Source organism: Eretmochelys imbricata, chromosome 7, assembly GCF_965152235.1.
Source record: "Eretmochelys imbricata isolate rEreImb1 chromosome 7, rEreImb1.hap1, whole genome shotgun sequence".
Taxonomy (NCBI): Eukaryota; Metazoa; Chordata; order Testudines; family Cheloniidae; genus Eretmochelys; species Eretmochelys imbricata.
In genome coordinates this window covers 55071533-55085717 of record NC_135578.1, presented here as the reverse complement: position 1 = coordinate 55085717, position 14185 = coordinate 55071533, and the positions used below count along the sequence as shown (strand labels likewise).

Below are 14185 nucleotides of genomic sequence, written 5' to 3'. Positions count from 1 at the left end.
GGCTAGGACCAGAGACATATCAGCCAACTCTTTACAAGGCGCACTTTGCCCGGAGCATATGTACAATCAGTGTCAAGGCAAACTGTTATGTATACATCACAGTCACTGTGCAATAAATTAAACATCAAAGTGCTCAACTGTCCTATTTACACCATCATTAAATAGTTACCACCGGTGTTCTCAGCCTAGGGGGGAGGGTTTAGTAGTTAGTGTGAGGCGTAAGAGTGCTTGGCAAATGCGGGGGGGTGGGGAGGGGGAGCGCTCGTCTGCTCAAACCCTCCTTTGAAGAGCCTTGGGAAGGCGCGGCGGGGCTGGAGAGCAGCAGTCGAGGAGCCTCCCTGGGGCAGCATGTGAGAGCCTTAGGGGGGAGGAATGCTCCCAGCGTGGCGGGGAGCCCTGACGCGAGTGTGAGCATGAGAGCACGAATCATGGGATCCCTGGCTGGACGCAGTCAGACAGCGGCTGATTAGGCAGGTCAAATGGCACCCTGGAATCTCACCCCGCTAAGGCGCTTACTTACACTGCGGTGCACTGTAAGGAATGGCAGAGCTGAGCAAAGGGGGAGGGGCGGAGCAGGGGTGGGAAGGTCTCTCGTCAGAGGGCTCTCTCACCCGGGGATGGTTGCACCCCTTCTCTCTCCCTTCACCCCACATGGAAGAGGCAGTGATTTTTTTTAAAATGCCTCTGACCGTTGGGAGCCACGCACAGGGAATATTAAACAAGGCCCGCAGTTTCCGAGCCTGCGGTGCTGCTGTCCAAATCCAGCACTGGCGGCTTGATTGGCTCAAGGTTTGCAGGACTGTTCCCCAGGCCCAGCTTTGATTGCCACTCTCTCTATCTAGTAGTCTGGTGCACATACCTGGCGAGCTTTGGGCGCTCAGGCTCCCCGATACCAACCCTGTGTTTGCCCCGGGACACCGACTGGAACAGCAGTGTTTCCATCTGGTGTTAACTAGCTAGTTCTTGGTGTTGCTAGTGTAAATCCAGAGTCACCCCCGCCACACGGTGGGTCAGAGGGGTGTGGCTCTGGATTTAGGTGTGCAAATCCCAGCTGGCTTTGTCTGGGCTGGGGGTGTGGGCCACAGATTGCTGGAAGTGAGGGCCACTTCCCAGTGCAGACAAGGCCCTGCCGTCAGCAGCCTGTGGCCTGCCATCGTCACCAGAGGCACTGTTTCATGCACTGGCTGGACAGTGCCCAAGAGCCGATGCCTTCCTTGGGGCTGTGCTGGGGAACAGAACAGAGCCAGGAGGGAACGCTGCCAGGGGACAGGAGACGAGGCACCAAGATGACGTTAGGGTTTCCTCTTGAGCTTGCGAGTGGCCCCGCCGCCCCCGCTCCGTTCCCGCTTCTCCTTGCGGACGCAGAAGTACTTGGTGACCCGCTTTCGGCACTGCTCGCACCGCACAGCGCAGCACCAGTGGAACTTGCAGTTGCAGCTGGACACCATCTCGGCCCGCCTCTCCTCCACGGCCAGCCCGCAGTCCCCGCACAGCCGCCGGCAGCTCCGCTTCTCCCACCGACTCAGGGCCTTGCCCCGCTTGAGGCACTCCCGGCCCTCGGTCCCCAGCAGCCCCAGGGTCTTGTTCTCCAGGCAGTAGTCAGGGGAGTCTTCCAAGTGGACCAGCTCCTTCTTGGAGATGGAGCTGAAGGTCTCGGCGATGGCCCCCCGACTGGCCGCACTGTTACCCACCCCTTGCAACAGATCCACTTTCAGGGCCTTGTGGTACTTCTCCTTCAGGTACGTGCCCACCTCCCGGAACTCGGGCAGCTGCAGCCAGCAGGTCTGGGTTGTGCAGCTGCCCGACACACCGTGGCACTTGCAGGTCCGCTTCATGGTCCCCTTCACCGCCTAGGAGACAGAGAGGATGTAATGGCCCATCAGCCAGGACGCTCTGGCGTGCTGGTGCATTACCGTCCCCGGAGCCACTGCGCCCAGAGGCAGCTGCCAGGAGAGCTCGCCATTTTCTAGTGAAAGGAGCGTTGTCGAGATAAAAATATGGAGCAAACCCCACACAAACACATTTACCCGTGTCTCCACCCAGTGTCTGAATGGAGTGATCTGCAGTGTGTGTGCACGTACACCGCAAACCCTCCCCAGCCGGCCAGCAGAGGATTAAGACCGAAAGGATTTGCAAAACCAAATGCAGAATGCAACTGGCGCTGTCGCTGCTGCACGTTTTATGGTGGCAATTCGCCACTTCCTGCAGTGCAGCTGGTGAGGCTAGCCTGCGCCAGGTTCCCTCTACAGCTAGCAAGGCCGTTTGCCTGCTAGCGCTGCACCAGGCTGCTGTGTTTGGGTTGCAAACATGACAGGGCAGATTTACATTTCAAGGAAAAGAGCCAAGCTGAATGGATCAGCGTTTGTTAACTCCCTTCCCTCTCCTCTGGTTAAAGGCTGGACCTCAATTACTTGATAATCCTTCTGAAACGCAGAAGACATGGCTCCTACACTTTGCTGCTCCTTCCAGAAAGGAAACTCCCCCTTCAGCTTTCCTCAGTAGAGCTTCTCTGGAGTAGGGGATGATCTTCTGTGTCCGCAGCTACACTAGGCCCTAATCCTGTAACTTCATCCACTGACTACACCACGGCGCCATGCAGGCACATGGGTGTGCCCATGCAGACGAAGTGCCAGGATCAGGTCCCTAATCGGCACCCTTCTTCCCCTTCCTCCAGGGCTGTCAGCGCCATGTCCCAATAGATGGTTGTGAGCCAGTGCCTGAACTCTCTCACCCTCTGGGGAGTGCCCGGAGGCCCCAGGGGGGAAACTCATCCTGTTAGAAAACCTGTTGCTGTGTGCATTTTAACGAGCCTGATGCTCGCCACCTCGCAGCACCCAGTGTAGACACAGGCGAGTCGGGGTTAAAAACATGTCAGCCGGGTGTGGGGGAGCTGTCCTTGGGGTTTCCTACCAGCCGTCAACACCTTTTTGAAGCACGGCTGTCCACCATATTAAGGGCAAAAAATGCTGGCTCAACCTCATCTTAGTCGAGACGTGGTGGGGCCCTAGTGCCAAACACAGCAGAGGCAATCTGACCTGCCTGAAGCCAATGGGAAGTTTGCTATTGATGTCAGTGGGTCCGGGATTTCACGCCGTGTGTTTTCCCAGGCTAGACAAGGCCAGGGCAGGGAGAGAGACGCTACCCAAGGGAGCTGGGAGTTGCCTAGGGAAGACCTGGGTTGCACTGGCACCTTCAGGGACAAAAAAGTGCAATAACGTGGCTTAGTATATAACTCAGAGGCACACGAGCCGCTCATCGGCCAGGGCGGATGTTGAGCCTTTGCTGCAGGGGAGACTGGCTCTTTAGACCTGCAGAACCATTGCGCACGCCGTCCCAGCTATCAGTGGCCAGCGATCACCAGTGAGACTGAACTTCACTGGTGCAAGGCCCCGCACACCCTGGGAAAACACTAGAGCTCAACAGAGGTGCAGCTACCTTGAGCACTAGCGTCCGACAGCTGAGCAGGGGCTATTTCCAGCTGCACGCCCAGACCCCCCAAAGCTGCCATCTCTCCATGCCCTCCTGGCTCTGCAGGCCCAGCCCTGCTATCCATTCTTCTGCCTTTCTCCAGGGCAGCTGATCACTATCACAGTGAGAGACCGGGTACCAGAGGGCCTGGGGAAAACCCTCGCTTCCCACGGGCCTGTTGGAGAGAAGGGGGCTCACCTTCCGGCCAGCTTCGTTGTTGTGCAGGTTCATGGCTGCTCTGGCATCCTGTCCCGTCTCCAGGGCATCCACAAACTGCTTGGAAATGGCCTCCCCAAAGCCCACGTTGTCGCTGCAGCCACCCCACAGCCAGCCTTGTCCCCCTGTGGAGAGACACGAGATGGGCAGTTCCAGGGGCCTTCCACATGGCAGCCCCTGCCTGCCTGGCCCTGGGAGATAAAGCATGGCATTGGTCCCTGGGTGAGATGGCTCTGCCAGGGGATGGGGAGCAGCTGGGGTGCCACCTCTGGGGCATAGCCAGCCCACAGCCTGATGCCCACAGATTCTCTCCTCTCACAGCCTGACGCCATTTTCATCCAGGTTTGGACGCTAAGTGAGATGGAAAGAGATCTCCCTCGGGAAAACAGCCACGAGCACCGGAGGTTGCGCTGGCCTTGTCTAGCTCGGGAATTGGAAGGTATTAGCTAACATACGTAAACAGCCTAATGTAGATGTCACCACGTGCCTTTAACATGTGTTAAATCTTTACAACTGGCCCAGTTAAGAGAATTAAATAGTGGGGTCCCCGAAGGGCTTGCACTGGGACTTGTTCTGTTCAACATATTCATAAATGATCTGCAAAAAAGGGGTACAGAGTGAGATGAAAAGTTTGCAGATGGTACAAAATTACTCATGATAGTTAAGTCCAAAGCAGACTGCGAAGAGTTACAAAGGGAGCTCTCAAAACTGGGTGACTGGGCAACACAATGGCAGATGAAATTCAATAATTAATGCAAAGTAATGCATATGGCAAAATAAAATCCCATCTATACATACAAAATTATGGAACCTAAATTAGCTGTTACCACTCAAGAAAGAGATCTTGGGCTCATTTTCAGTACTCTGTAAGCACTATGTTTCCAGAACACTGCAAATTTATAATAATCCTTCTCACTGTGCCGGTATCATCCTGAACTCATTCTCCAGCTTAAAAGACTTAAAAATTATCTCCACTCATCAATGGGACAGACGCAACTGAATAATGTAGCTATCCTTAACGTGCATCAAGACAATACCAGGGAACCTAGATATAAATAAGATTGCTGACAGTTTCATCCAGAAAGCTACAGAGAGACATAATGCCTTTAACCTGGAACATTTAGTGAAGACAGCTTGTAGGTGATTGCAATGATTTCAATAGACTGTAATTCATGATAATGTAATTATGTAGGTCATAACAACTGAATCATTATTAAAATAGTAAAGATACCAATGATAGACACATTCAGTAACTAGAATACAAAAGAAGTGTATAAATATGCTGAAAATAGCCTCCGCCCCAAACCCCAGCACACACACACCTTTTAAAAAGCACCGACTGGCAAAACCAAAAGTCAGCGCCTATGCTGCCGGGTCTACACTAGGCTGTTAATGCGGGAGCGGACACTTTCCAAACCCTAGCCTTGACAGGCCCATATCTCCTCAGAATGGTTGGGGTCGGGAGTCCCGCAGGGGAGAGCACAGCCCGAACGCACAGCTAGGTGGTCAGAGCAGAGGCGTCAGGCTCCCTCAGTACAGAGCACCACGTCCTACTATGAATTGTGGCTGTGATACAAACAATAGGCATCCAGGCTCCCCTCAGTACTACAGCATCTCTCCCACCAATGCCTGGGGCACAAAAAGCAAGGACACACTAGGGATTTTATGCAGTAACTAAACTTGTCCGTATTATTCCTCATTCAGTGCCTTACTGTCTCATTCAGCCTCACGCAGTTGGGTAATTAGCTTCCCGTTGGGGCCGTTGCTACTCCAGCCCCTCATTTCACTTCCTTCAGCCCCCTCTCTGCTTCTTCCCTTTTCCCCTCTCCGAGTCTGCAATGGGGTGTCTACCCCACACAGGGGTTCTCAGGAGCAGGAGAGCCATCAGGCCACCTTGCTGCACCTAGAGGGGGTGTCAGGCTGGATTTGATATTAGACCCAGCTGGGGAGGAGCTGGGGTGTCTTCATAAAAGCAGCCAGTGGAAACTAGCAAAAGGTATGATCCAGGGGAGGTCCTCAGGAGACAGGAGCGCCCTCTTCCTGGGAAGGCTGATTGAAGAAGGCCACAGGGATGGAATTAATCCTATGGTGGGCCCTGGAAAGGTGGCCAGGTGCACAGAGGCAGTACTTGGAGGCAGCCTTCCAGGAGAGAAGGAAGGAGCTGAGAGAGAAGCCAGAGGCCCAGGAACCAGAGGAGAGGCAGTGTTAAGCACAGGTGGCAGAGAACTGGCACGTGCGGCTTGATGGTAAGAAGCGGCCCAGGCAAATAGCAGCCTGTCTGAAGGAGCAGAGATAGCTGCTTACTGCAGGGTCCCTGGGCTGGAACCCAGAGCAGAGGATGGGGCTAGAGCAACCATCAGCAGAAGGCGCCACAGGAACCTGGCCAGCAATACCACAACCACTGCGAAGAGCTGCTCCGGCAGTGACTCAACTCCTCTAGTTGAGAGCATCCCTCCTCCTCTCTTCTCCTTGTAGTAACTCCAACGCCCAGCTCCAAAAGCACAACCTTCTACTCTCACCTGAAGTTACAGAGAATCTCCATGAGTGGTACTGGGGCTATGACATACAATCAAGCAGCTCTGAGTCCACCCAGCAGGGCCAATAGTGCACAGTAATTATAGAATCTCGGGGTTGGAAGGGACCTCAGGAGGTCATCTAGTCCAACCCCCTGCTCAAAGCAGGACCAATCCCCAATTTTTGCCCCAAATCCCTGAATGGCCCCCTCAAGGATTGAGCTCACACCCCTGCGTTTAGCAAGCCAATGCTCAAACCACTGAGCTATCCCTCCCTCCTTTGCCAGCTCATTACAATAATAAGCAGGAGTTATTCACAGATCTGGTTGTCCCAGGGTTAGCTGTGTCTGAACCCCACCTAGGACTGATCACATTACCAGTAAATGGGCTCTACGTGTGGTGCATAGAGTCTGGAGACACCCCACTAAACAATCAGTAAAGAGAAACTATTGAGAGGGGTGTGACTATCTACTGCCTTTTAACTGTTTTTGACTTTTTAAAAACAAAATGCACTAGAATAAACAGTACAAACCCCATGTACTGAGACATCCTGCTCTGCAAAGGATGCAGAAATGCCTCCTGACTCAGCCAGTCTGCTCCCTCTGTGTGTTTGGGATTGCATCTGCTGACTTCAGTGAGTAGAATGACTGAGCGTGACTCCCATCAGCCCTGCACAGCCAGCACATCTAAGAGGGAGGGAGCTGGAGTCAATCCCCGCTGGGGCTTGATTACTAAACTCCATTCAGCTAGAGCCGGGCAAACCCTCTGAAGACGATCAGCTTGCACAGGTGCCACTGAGCCCACAATTGGCCTGCAGAGCCTTTTGGATAGCGGGGGTGTGGGAGCTGGAGAGAGCCCCACTTGAAAAAACTCTGTTGTGCTTGTAAACAAGCCACTGTGAGCTGGAGTCCCTGAGAGCACTAATAACCACAGGACCATGTGTTTTATGCAGTGCAGAGTCATGCTTCCACAGCCTCCTGGATGCACACGCTGGGAGGCCGGAGTCGGGTGTGGAAGTGAAGGTGCCTCTTGCGGAAAGTTCCATAGTTTCTGACTATGGGCTCAGATTTGTGGCCACTCGGCATCGGGTGATCAGCAGCCCTATGGTTTGCATGGCATTTTGAAACTGTTTTGGCTGGAAGGTTCTTAATGAATGGAAAGGATTCCCATCAGCTGCCAGGCTGGTGACCAACCGGGGCACTCAGCAAACATGGGCTCCTCTCAACTCAGTGTGGAATGGTGCATTAGTCTCGCTGGTGTGATCCCCCCAAAATCTCTGAGGTTAACCCTGGTGTCTTCCTAAGGGTTAATCCATAGAGCACGGGCTCCCTATGGAACTGCTTGGCTTCCACTGTGATGCTCTCCCATGAGCCCTCTGTGAGTGACTCTCCTGCAGGGTTTTCCCACTGCGCTTTCTAAATAATGCCACAAAGTGCAAAATAACGGTCACAATTAATGCAGCAAATAACATGGAGGTTGAAGAATCCATATTGATCCAAGGTGCTTGTAACAGGGTTGAGTTGCAATGTACAGAGGGAGATGGTGTGACTGCAGGAGTGAGAAAGTCCAGAATAAAAGGAGAGAAATACATCTAACCTTGTGTGGGGAGGATAACTAGAGCTGGTCAGAATTTTTCCCATGGAAAATTTTGAGTTTTCTGAGCAAAAAATCAAAAACTGAAATATTTTATTCTGAAATGCTGCTGCAGTGCCTCATGGGAACTGTAGTTCAGGGGCTTCACATGCCCATTCTCCTCCATGGTCTGGACTCCCTCGTGGGACTACATCTCCCATGATGCAGTACTTTCCCCTGTCGATAAGGGGAAGCCATGTATCATGGTAGTCACATGGCGTGGTTCATCATGGGAGATGAAGTTTATCTGAGGACCCTGGTCCATAGAGAAGAATGGGAACATGATGCTTCCAAATTACAACTCCCATGAGGTACTGTGGTGGCATTTAGACTAGACATATTTTGGTTTTCGGTTGAAAATTGAAAGGATTTTTTAAGTTTTCAGGCATTCAATTTTTTCAACAAAAAGTTGAACTTTTCCATGGAAAGCAGACACTTTTTCTTTGCAAAAAACAAATTTTGTCAATGACCCAATTCTCCGTCAAAAAAACATTTTCAGGGTAAATTTTTTTAACCAGCCCTAATAATAAATTTCTGCTTTAAGCATTAATATCCTACCCTTCTCTGACATGCTGAGTGATTTCTGGCAAGCCACTTTGGCCAAAAGTTTCAAAAGTGGCCATTGAATTTTGAGTACGTCAATTTTCAGATGTCAGTGGTCCTGAAGGCTGGTCGTCCTACCACCCCACCAGCACCAACCCAACATACTTAAAAATCTGTGGCCACTTTTAAATCTATTGGCCAATGAAGCCAAACTGGCAATGACTGAGCCACCATGGTGAGTGTGTGAGGTGTCTGTGTCTGGTTTGTGAGTGGTCTGAGAGTTTGTGACTGGTTAGACTTGTGGAACTTGATTCTCTCCTCATTTTTACACTGGTCTTGCTCCATTGGCTTCAATGAAGTTATTCCTGATTTACACCAGTGTATGTGAGGGGAAAATCAGGTCTGGTTGTGTGTGTGTTTATTTTATTTTTCTTTTGGGGGAGTTAAGAAAATTAAGGAAGGGTTGGACAAAGCTATAAATTCAGGGCTAGCTCCTCGGCTGGTCTGAACTGACTTGGCTCCATTGACTTCCATAGAACTATGCCAGCTTGCACCAGGTGAGGGTGCAGCCCTGGAACACTTTCTTTCTGGAGCCTTTTTGCCACTGGGGACCAAGGGAAGAAGCTGTTTCTCCAGGCTCTAGGGGAGAAGTGGAGAGACACCCAGGGGGTGAGACGCACAAATTGCAGCTGATCTGCTTCTTACCGAGCTGCCCGTTGCGGGAGTCATCACAGCCGCAGTTGTCGAAGTCCCCAAGGCTGCAGTTCCGTGTCAGCGTGTACATGACGCCCGCCGAGCTGATGGCATGGACAAAGGCTGTCTCTCGGTTTGCTGCCAGGCACAAACACACGGGGAGGGAAAGCGCTAAAGGTTTCACTATGGGCTGTGTGGAGCAGAGCCAGCTGCTGCCATAGGGGAAGAGAATATTCCAAACGCAGGTCGCTGTGGCTCTGAGATGAGGCTATGTGGATTGGGTTAACCTGGTTTCTTTTCCTCCCTGTCTGGGGCCCTTTGGAGAGTAAAAGGCAAAATGCTGCCCTGCCAGGGCTATCCCACTGTAGACAATAACGTCAGTTGATGTCGTGCTGGGGAAATGTGCTGGGATCGGCAGCTCTGCCATTTGTCCCCAGACAGGGCATAGCATGGGCACTGCAGGACAGGGCACAGCATGGGGACCAGCAGGGCGAGCCTCACCCGTATGGCCCTGCCAGTATGCCTCTGCTTTGAGCTGGAGGGACTTACCGCTAGGGTTGTTTCCGTGCAGAGTCATGGCCTCTGCTAGGACCAATGGCAAAGGGTGACCAGTCAGGGCCCACTATGATGCTGGCACCAGGGCACTAGGACCTGGGCTGAAATGATCAACTAATTTCCCTGGGGGCCCCAGGTGATAACAACATGTGGTTCATCTCCAGGACCAGCTGGGGCAGGATTTCAGCTGGCAAGCTAGAGAAAGGCCTGCTAGCTCATTGCCAATTTTCCACACCCCCACCCCCACGCTCTGGCTCTCTAGACCGCTGCCGATCCCCCAGGGTCTGGACCGTGAGCCTAGTGCCAATCCCCAGGAGCCAGCTCTACTGTAGCCCATTCCCAGTCCCCTGGGGCCTGGCAGCCACGTGGGTATCTATGACAGGTTTCAGAGTAGCAGCCATGTTAGTCTGTATCCGCAAAAAGAAAAGGAGGACTTGTGGCACCTTAGAGACTAAAATTTATTTGAGCATAAGCTTTCGTGAGCTACAGCTCACTTCATCGGATGTATTCAGTGGAAAATACAGTGGGGAGATTTATATACACAGAGACATGAGGTTTCTCTGCGTATATAAATCTCCCCACTGTATTTTCCACTGAATGCATCCGATGAAGTGAGCTGTAGCTCACGAAAGCTTATGCTCAAATAAATTTTAGTCTCTAAGGTGCCACAAGTCCTCCTTTTCTTTTTGTGGGTATCTATAAGAGTCAGGTCTGGGGCAAAGGCATTTCCTGCTGGTTGCTGGTGGAGTGGGGGATCCATTTCCCTGCCCACCATGGGAGGCTCTGGCAGGCCCCAGCAACCCGCCCGCCTACCCTGCAGCGGTGCTGAGGCAGGAGAGCCGCACTGGGCAGCGATTGGACCTCAGCCCCCTGGAAGCTGCGCTGGGGAAGCCCCCCCTGTCGGCCTGATCACCAGAGCAGAGCCATGAAGGAGCTTCTCTTTAGCCAGCTCCCACAGCCCTGTTCTGAGTCTCTGTATCCACTCACCCAGCCACCTCCCCATCCCTGCGCGTGTCCCAAGGGCAGAGGCCAGGGCTGGCTCTAGCCATCTCTTCCCACAGGGGCTTTCAGCTGATTTGTCTCAGTTCCTCCTCACAGAGGGTGGCAGGCACTGAAGGTAGAAACCTCCCCCAGCTGTGTGTGTGTCTGTTGAACCCAACCCCATCCTTGCCCAAGTGGGGGCTCAGCAGGCACACAGCCCTGCTGTGGTGATGTTTGCCATGTCCCCATGCCACTGTGCCAGCCGTGGTCCGGACACACCACCCTAGAGCAATGCCAGGGCAAGCCATGGGGAGAGCAGAGAGGACAGAGCCAGCCATGGGGGAAAGGGCTTGGGAAGGATGTTCCCCGAGAGAAAAGGGAGGGAGGTCCTAGTGGGAGAGACGAAGAAATCCTCAAGACAAGCAGGGGCCTGTGGGCTCTAACCTGGGGCGAGGGGGTCCCATGAGCTATAGCCAATGCTTTCCTTACCACTGCGCAGCCCGCCATGGCTGGAGAGCTGCAGCGCTCTCTCGGGGCAGTTCCAGCGGTCCCATGCGAACTGGAATTTGCACTCCTCAATGCCGCTCTGGGCCCCGGCCGCCACGCTGCTGGAGTAGATGAGATACGCCTGCACGGGGAGGGCAGTGGGTCACAAAGGGCCACGTGTCCTCGGGCGGCTGCACCACCTGGCACAGGTGTGCCCCCCACGGGCAGGGCTCCGGCACAGCCCAGCAGCACCTGGGAACCACAGCTCCGTTTCGCACCTGGATATTCACCGGGAGGCGGCGCCCTCTGAACAAAGGATCAGGAGCCAGGAACTGCACCATGCTACTCCCAGATGAGTGGGGCCTTGGGCCAGTGCCTGGTGCCTCCAGGGGTAGCAAGAGGATGATCACCCTGACTCGCCTCCCAGGGAGTCGTAAGGCTAAGCAGCTGGTGGCGTGACTGGGTGCTGACAGTGTGTGGTGCTGGGTGTTGTCTGTATTTCAGCTTTGGGGGTTATGTGGGAGGAGCTAAGCGGCAGGAAGAACCGGTAGGCCAGCCCCAGAGAGGACAGCTCTTGCCCTCTCCAGACCAGCACAGAATGGGGTTTGCCCCCAATGGACACATCCAGTGTTACTGAAACACAGCCTAAAGGCACTGATGACGAACTAACTTTCCCATCTCCCCTGGGATCAGGGATCCTCAGAAGCAGAGGGACCAGACAGCGTTGGCTCTGCTCTGACAGAACAGCTGGATCCTCAGCTGATGTCTAGTCCATGGAGCGACACTAATGTCCCCCAGCTGAGGATCTGTCCGACAGGATCTGGCTGCTCTGCGATGGAAGCCCAGCGTTAGCAGAACTCGAGTTAGCAGCCCCTGGGTTTGCTAACCTAGGGCTCGAGTGTCTACACTCCTTTGTAGCCCCAGGTTAGCAACTGTTGAAACCTGGGTTCCAAGCTGGGGCTCCATTGTCTACACTATATTATGCGGGCCCAAGTCAACCACCCATATCCCAGACATCCTAGCGCCCTCCCCAGATGTGGCCACTCTAGCCCACTGTTCATGGTGCAGTGTTGGAAAACTTGACTGCCCAGAGCACAAAGGAAGTCAGTCTGTGGGATAGTTTTGGCAGACTCCTAGAGCACAAGTTCAGTGGGGCTGAATCTATGCTGCACGGCATTAGGGCTTGAACCCTGGGTCCCGGCTTGACTCAGACTTGGATCCTTGGTCTGAGGCCTGGGTTAGCACGATTTGTGTGTGGATGGAAGGAGGGGTTAACATCTGAACCTTGGGTTTACGTGGCAGTGTAGACATATCCATAAAGACAGGCTGACCTAATGTGCAGTCATTAGTGCCATGGGGCCTAGTGGATAGAGCACAGCACTGGGACTCAGAAGACCTGGCTTCTATTCCCAGCAGGGTGCTATATGATCTTGGCAAGCCAGATCCCCCTCCCTGTGCCTCAGTTTCCCTCCATGTAAAATGAGGGATCATGATACCGACCTCCTTTGTAACGTGCTTCGAGATCTGCAGACGAAAAGAGCTAGGTATTGTAACTTGCGACGTGCAAAGTGGTGTCAAAATGCAGACATTCAGCGCGTGGCAGAGGTGTAAATGACCACACTGCCATACTTCACATGAGGGATACGGACTGGGATGGCTCCGCTCACGCTGGTGTCAAAGGCCTGATTCTCCCTAGCCTCATTTACATCCGTGCAAAGGGAATGTGAAACGCTACCCCCTGTGTGAGTGAGTGGAGAGCTCGGATGTGACCTTTTTATACCTGCTTGGTGCAAACGCCCACTGGTTGCCCGGGCAGAGGTCTGGCCTAAAGGAATCATCTTCTCCACCCTCATCCACCTCTCCCCATCCCTACACTGCTTCCGGGGCCACCCGCTGAGCCTTGTGCTCAAGGCAAAGCCCTCACGTCATGCTGTTGTGATGCCGTGGGTCAGCAGGCTGTAACTCTAGTGTCACCAGGACCCATGTCCTTACAGGCCAGATTGCAACATCCTTCATCCCAGGCCTAAGGGACTGCCCCACCTGAGGACGGGTGACCCCACCCCTCCCCCATGGTGGGACTGTGCCTGATGTCCCTTAGCTCTCCAGGGGGGGAGCCTGGCATTGTAACAGTTGACAAATGGACCCTGTCTCTGCGGCCGGGCAGTGGGGGGCCTGTGGGAACAGCCAGCTAACCTGGGTTACATGGGAGCTAGAGGCCCCAGAGCCTGGTGTCCATGGGCACAGCTCTGGGATCCAGCCCCCCAGACAGACGCCCGTGTTCCCGGTGAGCAGAACCGATCGCAGGCCAGAGCACAGTGATGGGCACCGGACAAGCAGCCTTATCTCCTCCCGACCCTCCCCCAAGTTCCCTCTGGCTGGCATGCTGTGTGGGGAGGCCAGCAAGGCGGCTGGAGGTGGAGGAAAGGAACGAGTTGCCCCTGAGGACTGACTGGAATCCGAAGCGCAGATCAAAGGGATTTCTCTTACCTTCGGGCCGGTCATCAGGAAATTATTCACTGACCTGGAAGAGAGAGAACAGGCCCTCAGTGGTGAGGAATCAGCGCAGTGCCGACCACGGGAATGCCAGGAATTCTGCAGTGCCCTCACCAGCTTGGAGCAGCATTGGCCTTCCAGCCCCTCCCCCTGGGGCAGAGAAGCCCCTTCCCCCTCCTAAGAGCCCCTCCACATCGGGAAATCACCTGCTCGCTGCTGGCCCATCCTGGGCTGTGACCCCCTCGCTCCTCTTCACAGCCTGGGGCAGGACCCTCCTCCCCCTCCTCATAATTGCCCCCACTCTAGGGCAGTGCCCCCCTCCCCTTATCACCGCACCCCCACCCTGGGGCAACTCCTGCCCTCCCATCCCACCCCCCTCTTTCTTGCACGGCCAGTCTTTTACCAGTCATTTGATTTCCATTTGCAGGCATTTGGCCAGCTGGCCTCGGTGGGAATGACCCTCCTGTGCATAACAGAGCCCAGCCCCTGCCCTGGGACCAGCCATCCATCCCCACTGCACAACCCCTGGACACTGCCCCAGCATACTTAGGATCTGGTCCCATGCGCACCAGCGCCACCTAGCCAAACCAGAAGGTAGCGCACAT

The 14185-nt window shown here is 54.1% G+C and overlaps 1 protein-coding gene across 1 annotated transcript; it reads right to left on the bottom strand.

Annotated features, from left to right (window-relative positions):
• Positions 1–1292: 1292 nt before the first annotated feature.
• Positions 1293–13604, bottom strand: WNT8B (Wnt family member 8B). Its single transcript, XM_077821651.1, has 5 exons — positions 13575–13604; positions 11091–11229; positions 9078–9203; positions 3667–3809; positions 1293–1850 (listed from the first exon to the last, which is right to left on the bottom strand). Exons 1-5 carry the CDS (start codon positions 13587–13589, stop codon positions 1293–1295), a joined length of 981 nt encoding a protein of 326 aa, XP_077677777.1. The 5' UTR covers positions 13590–13604.
• Positions 13605–14185: the final 581 nt, after the last annotated feature.

Bases quoted from the DNA above. Each gene is read 5' to 3' on its own strand.
- WNT8B (XM_077821651.1), bottom strand. The intron at 9,204-11,090 runs GTAAGGAAAGCA...TGTGCCTGGCAG, and splicing joins CCATGGCGGGCTGCGCAGTG to CAAACCGAGAGACAGCCTTT. The intron at 1,851-3,666 runs GTGAGCCCCCTT...TCTGTCTCCTAG, and splicing joins ACAACGAAGCTGGCCGGAAG to GCGGTGAAGGGGACCATGAA.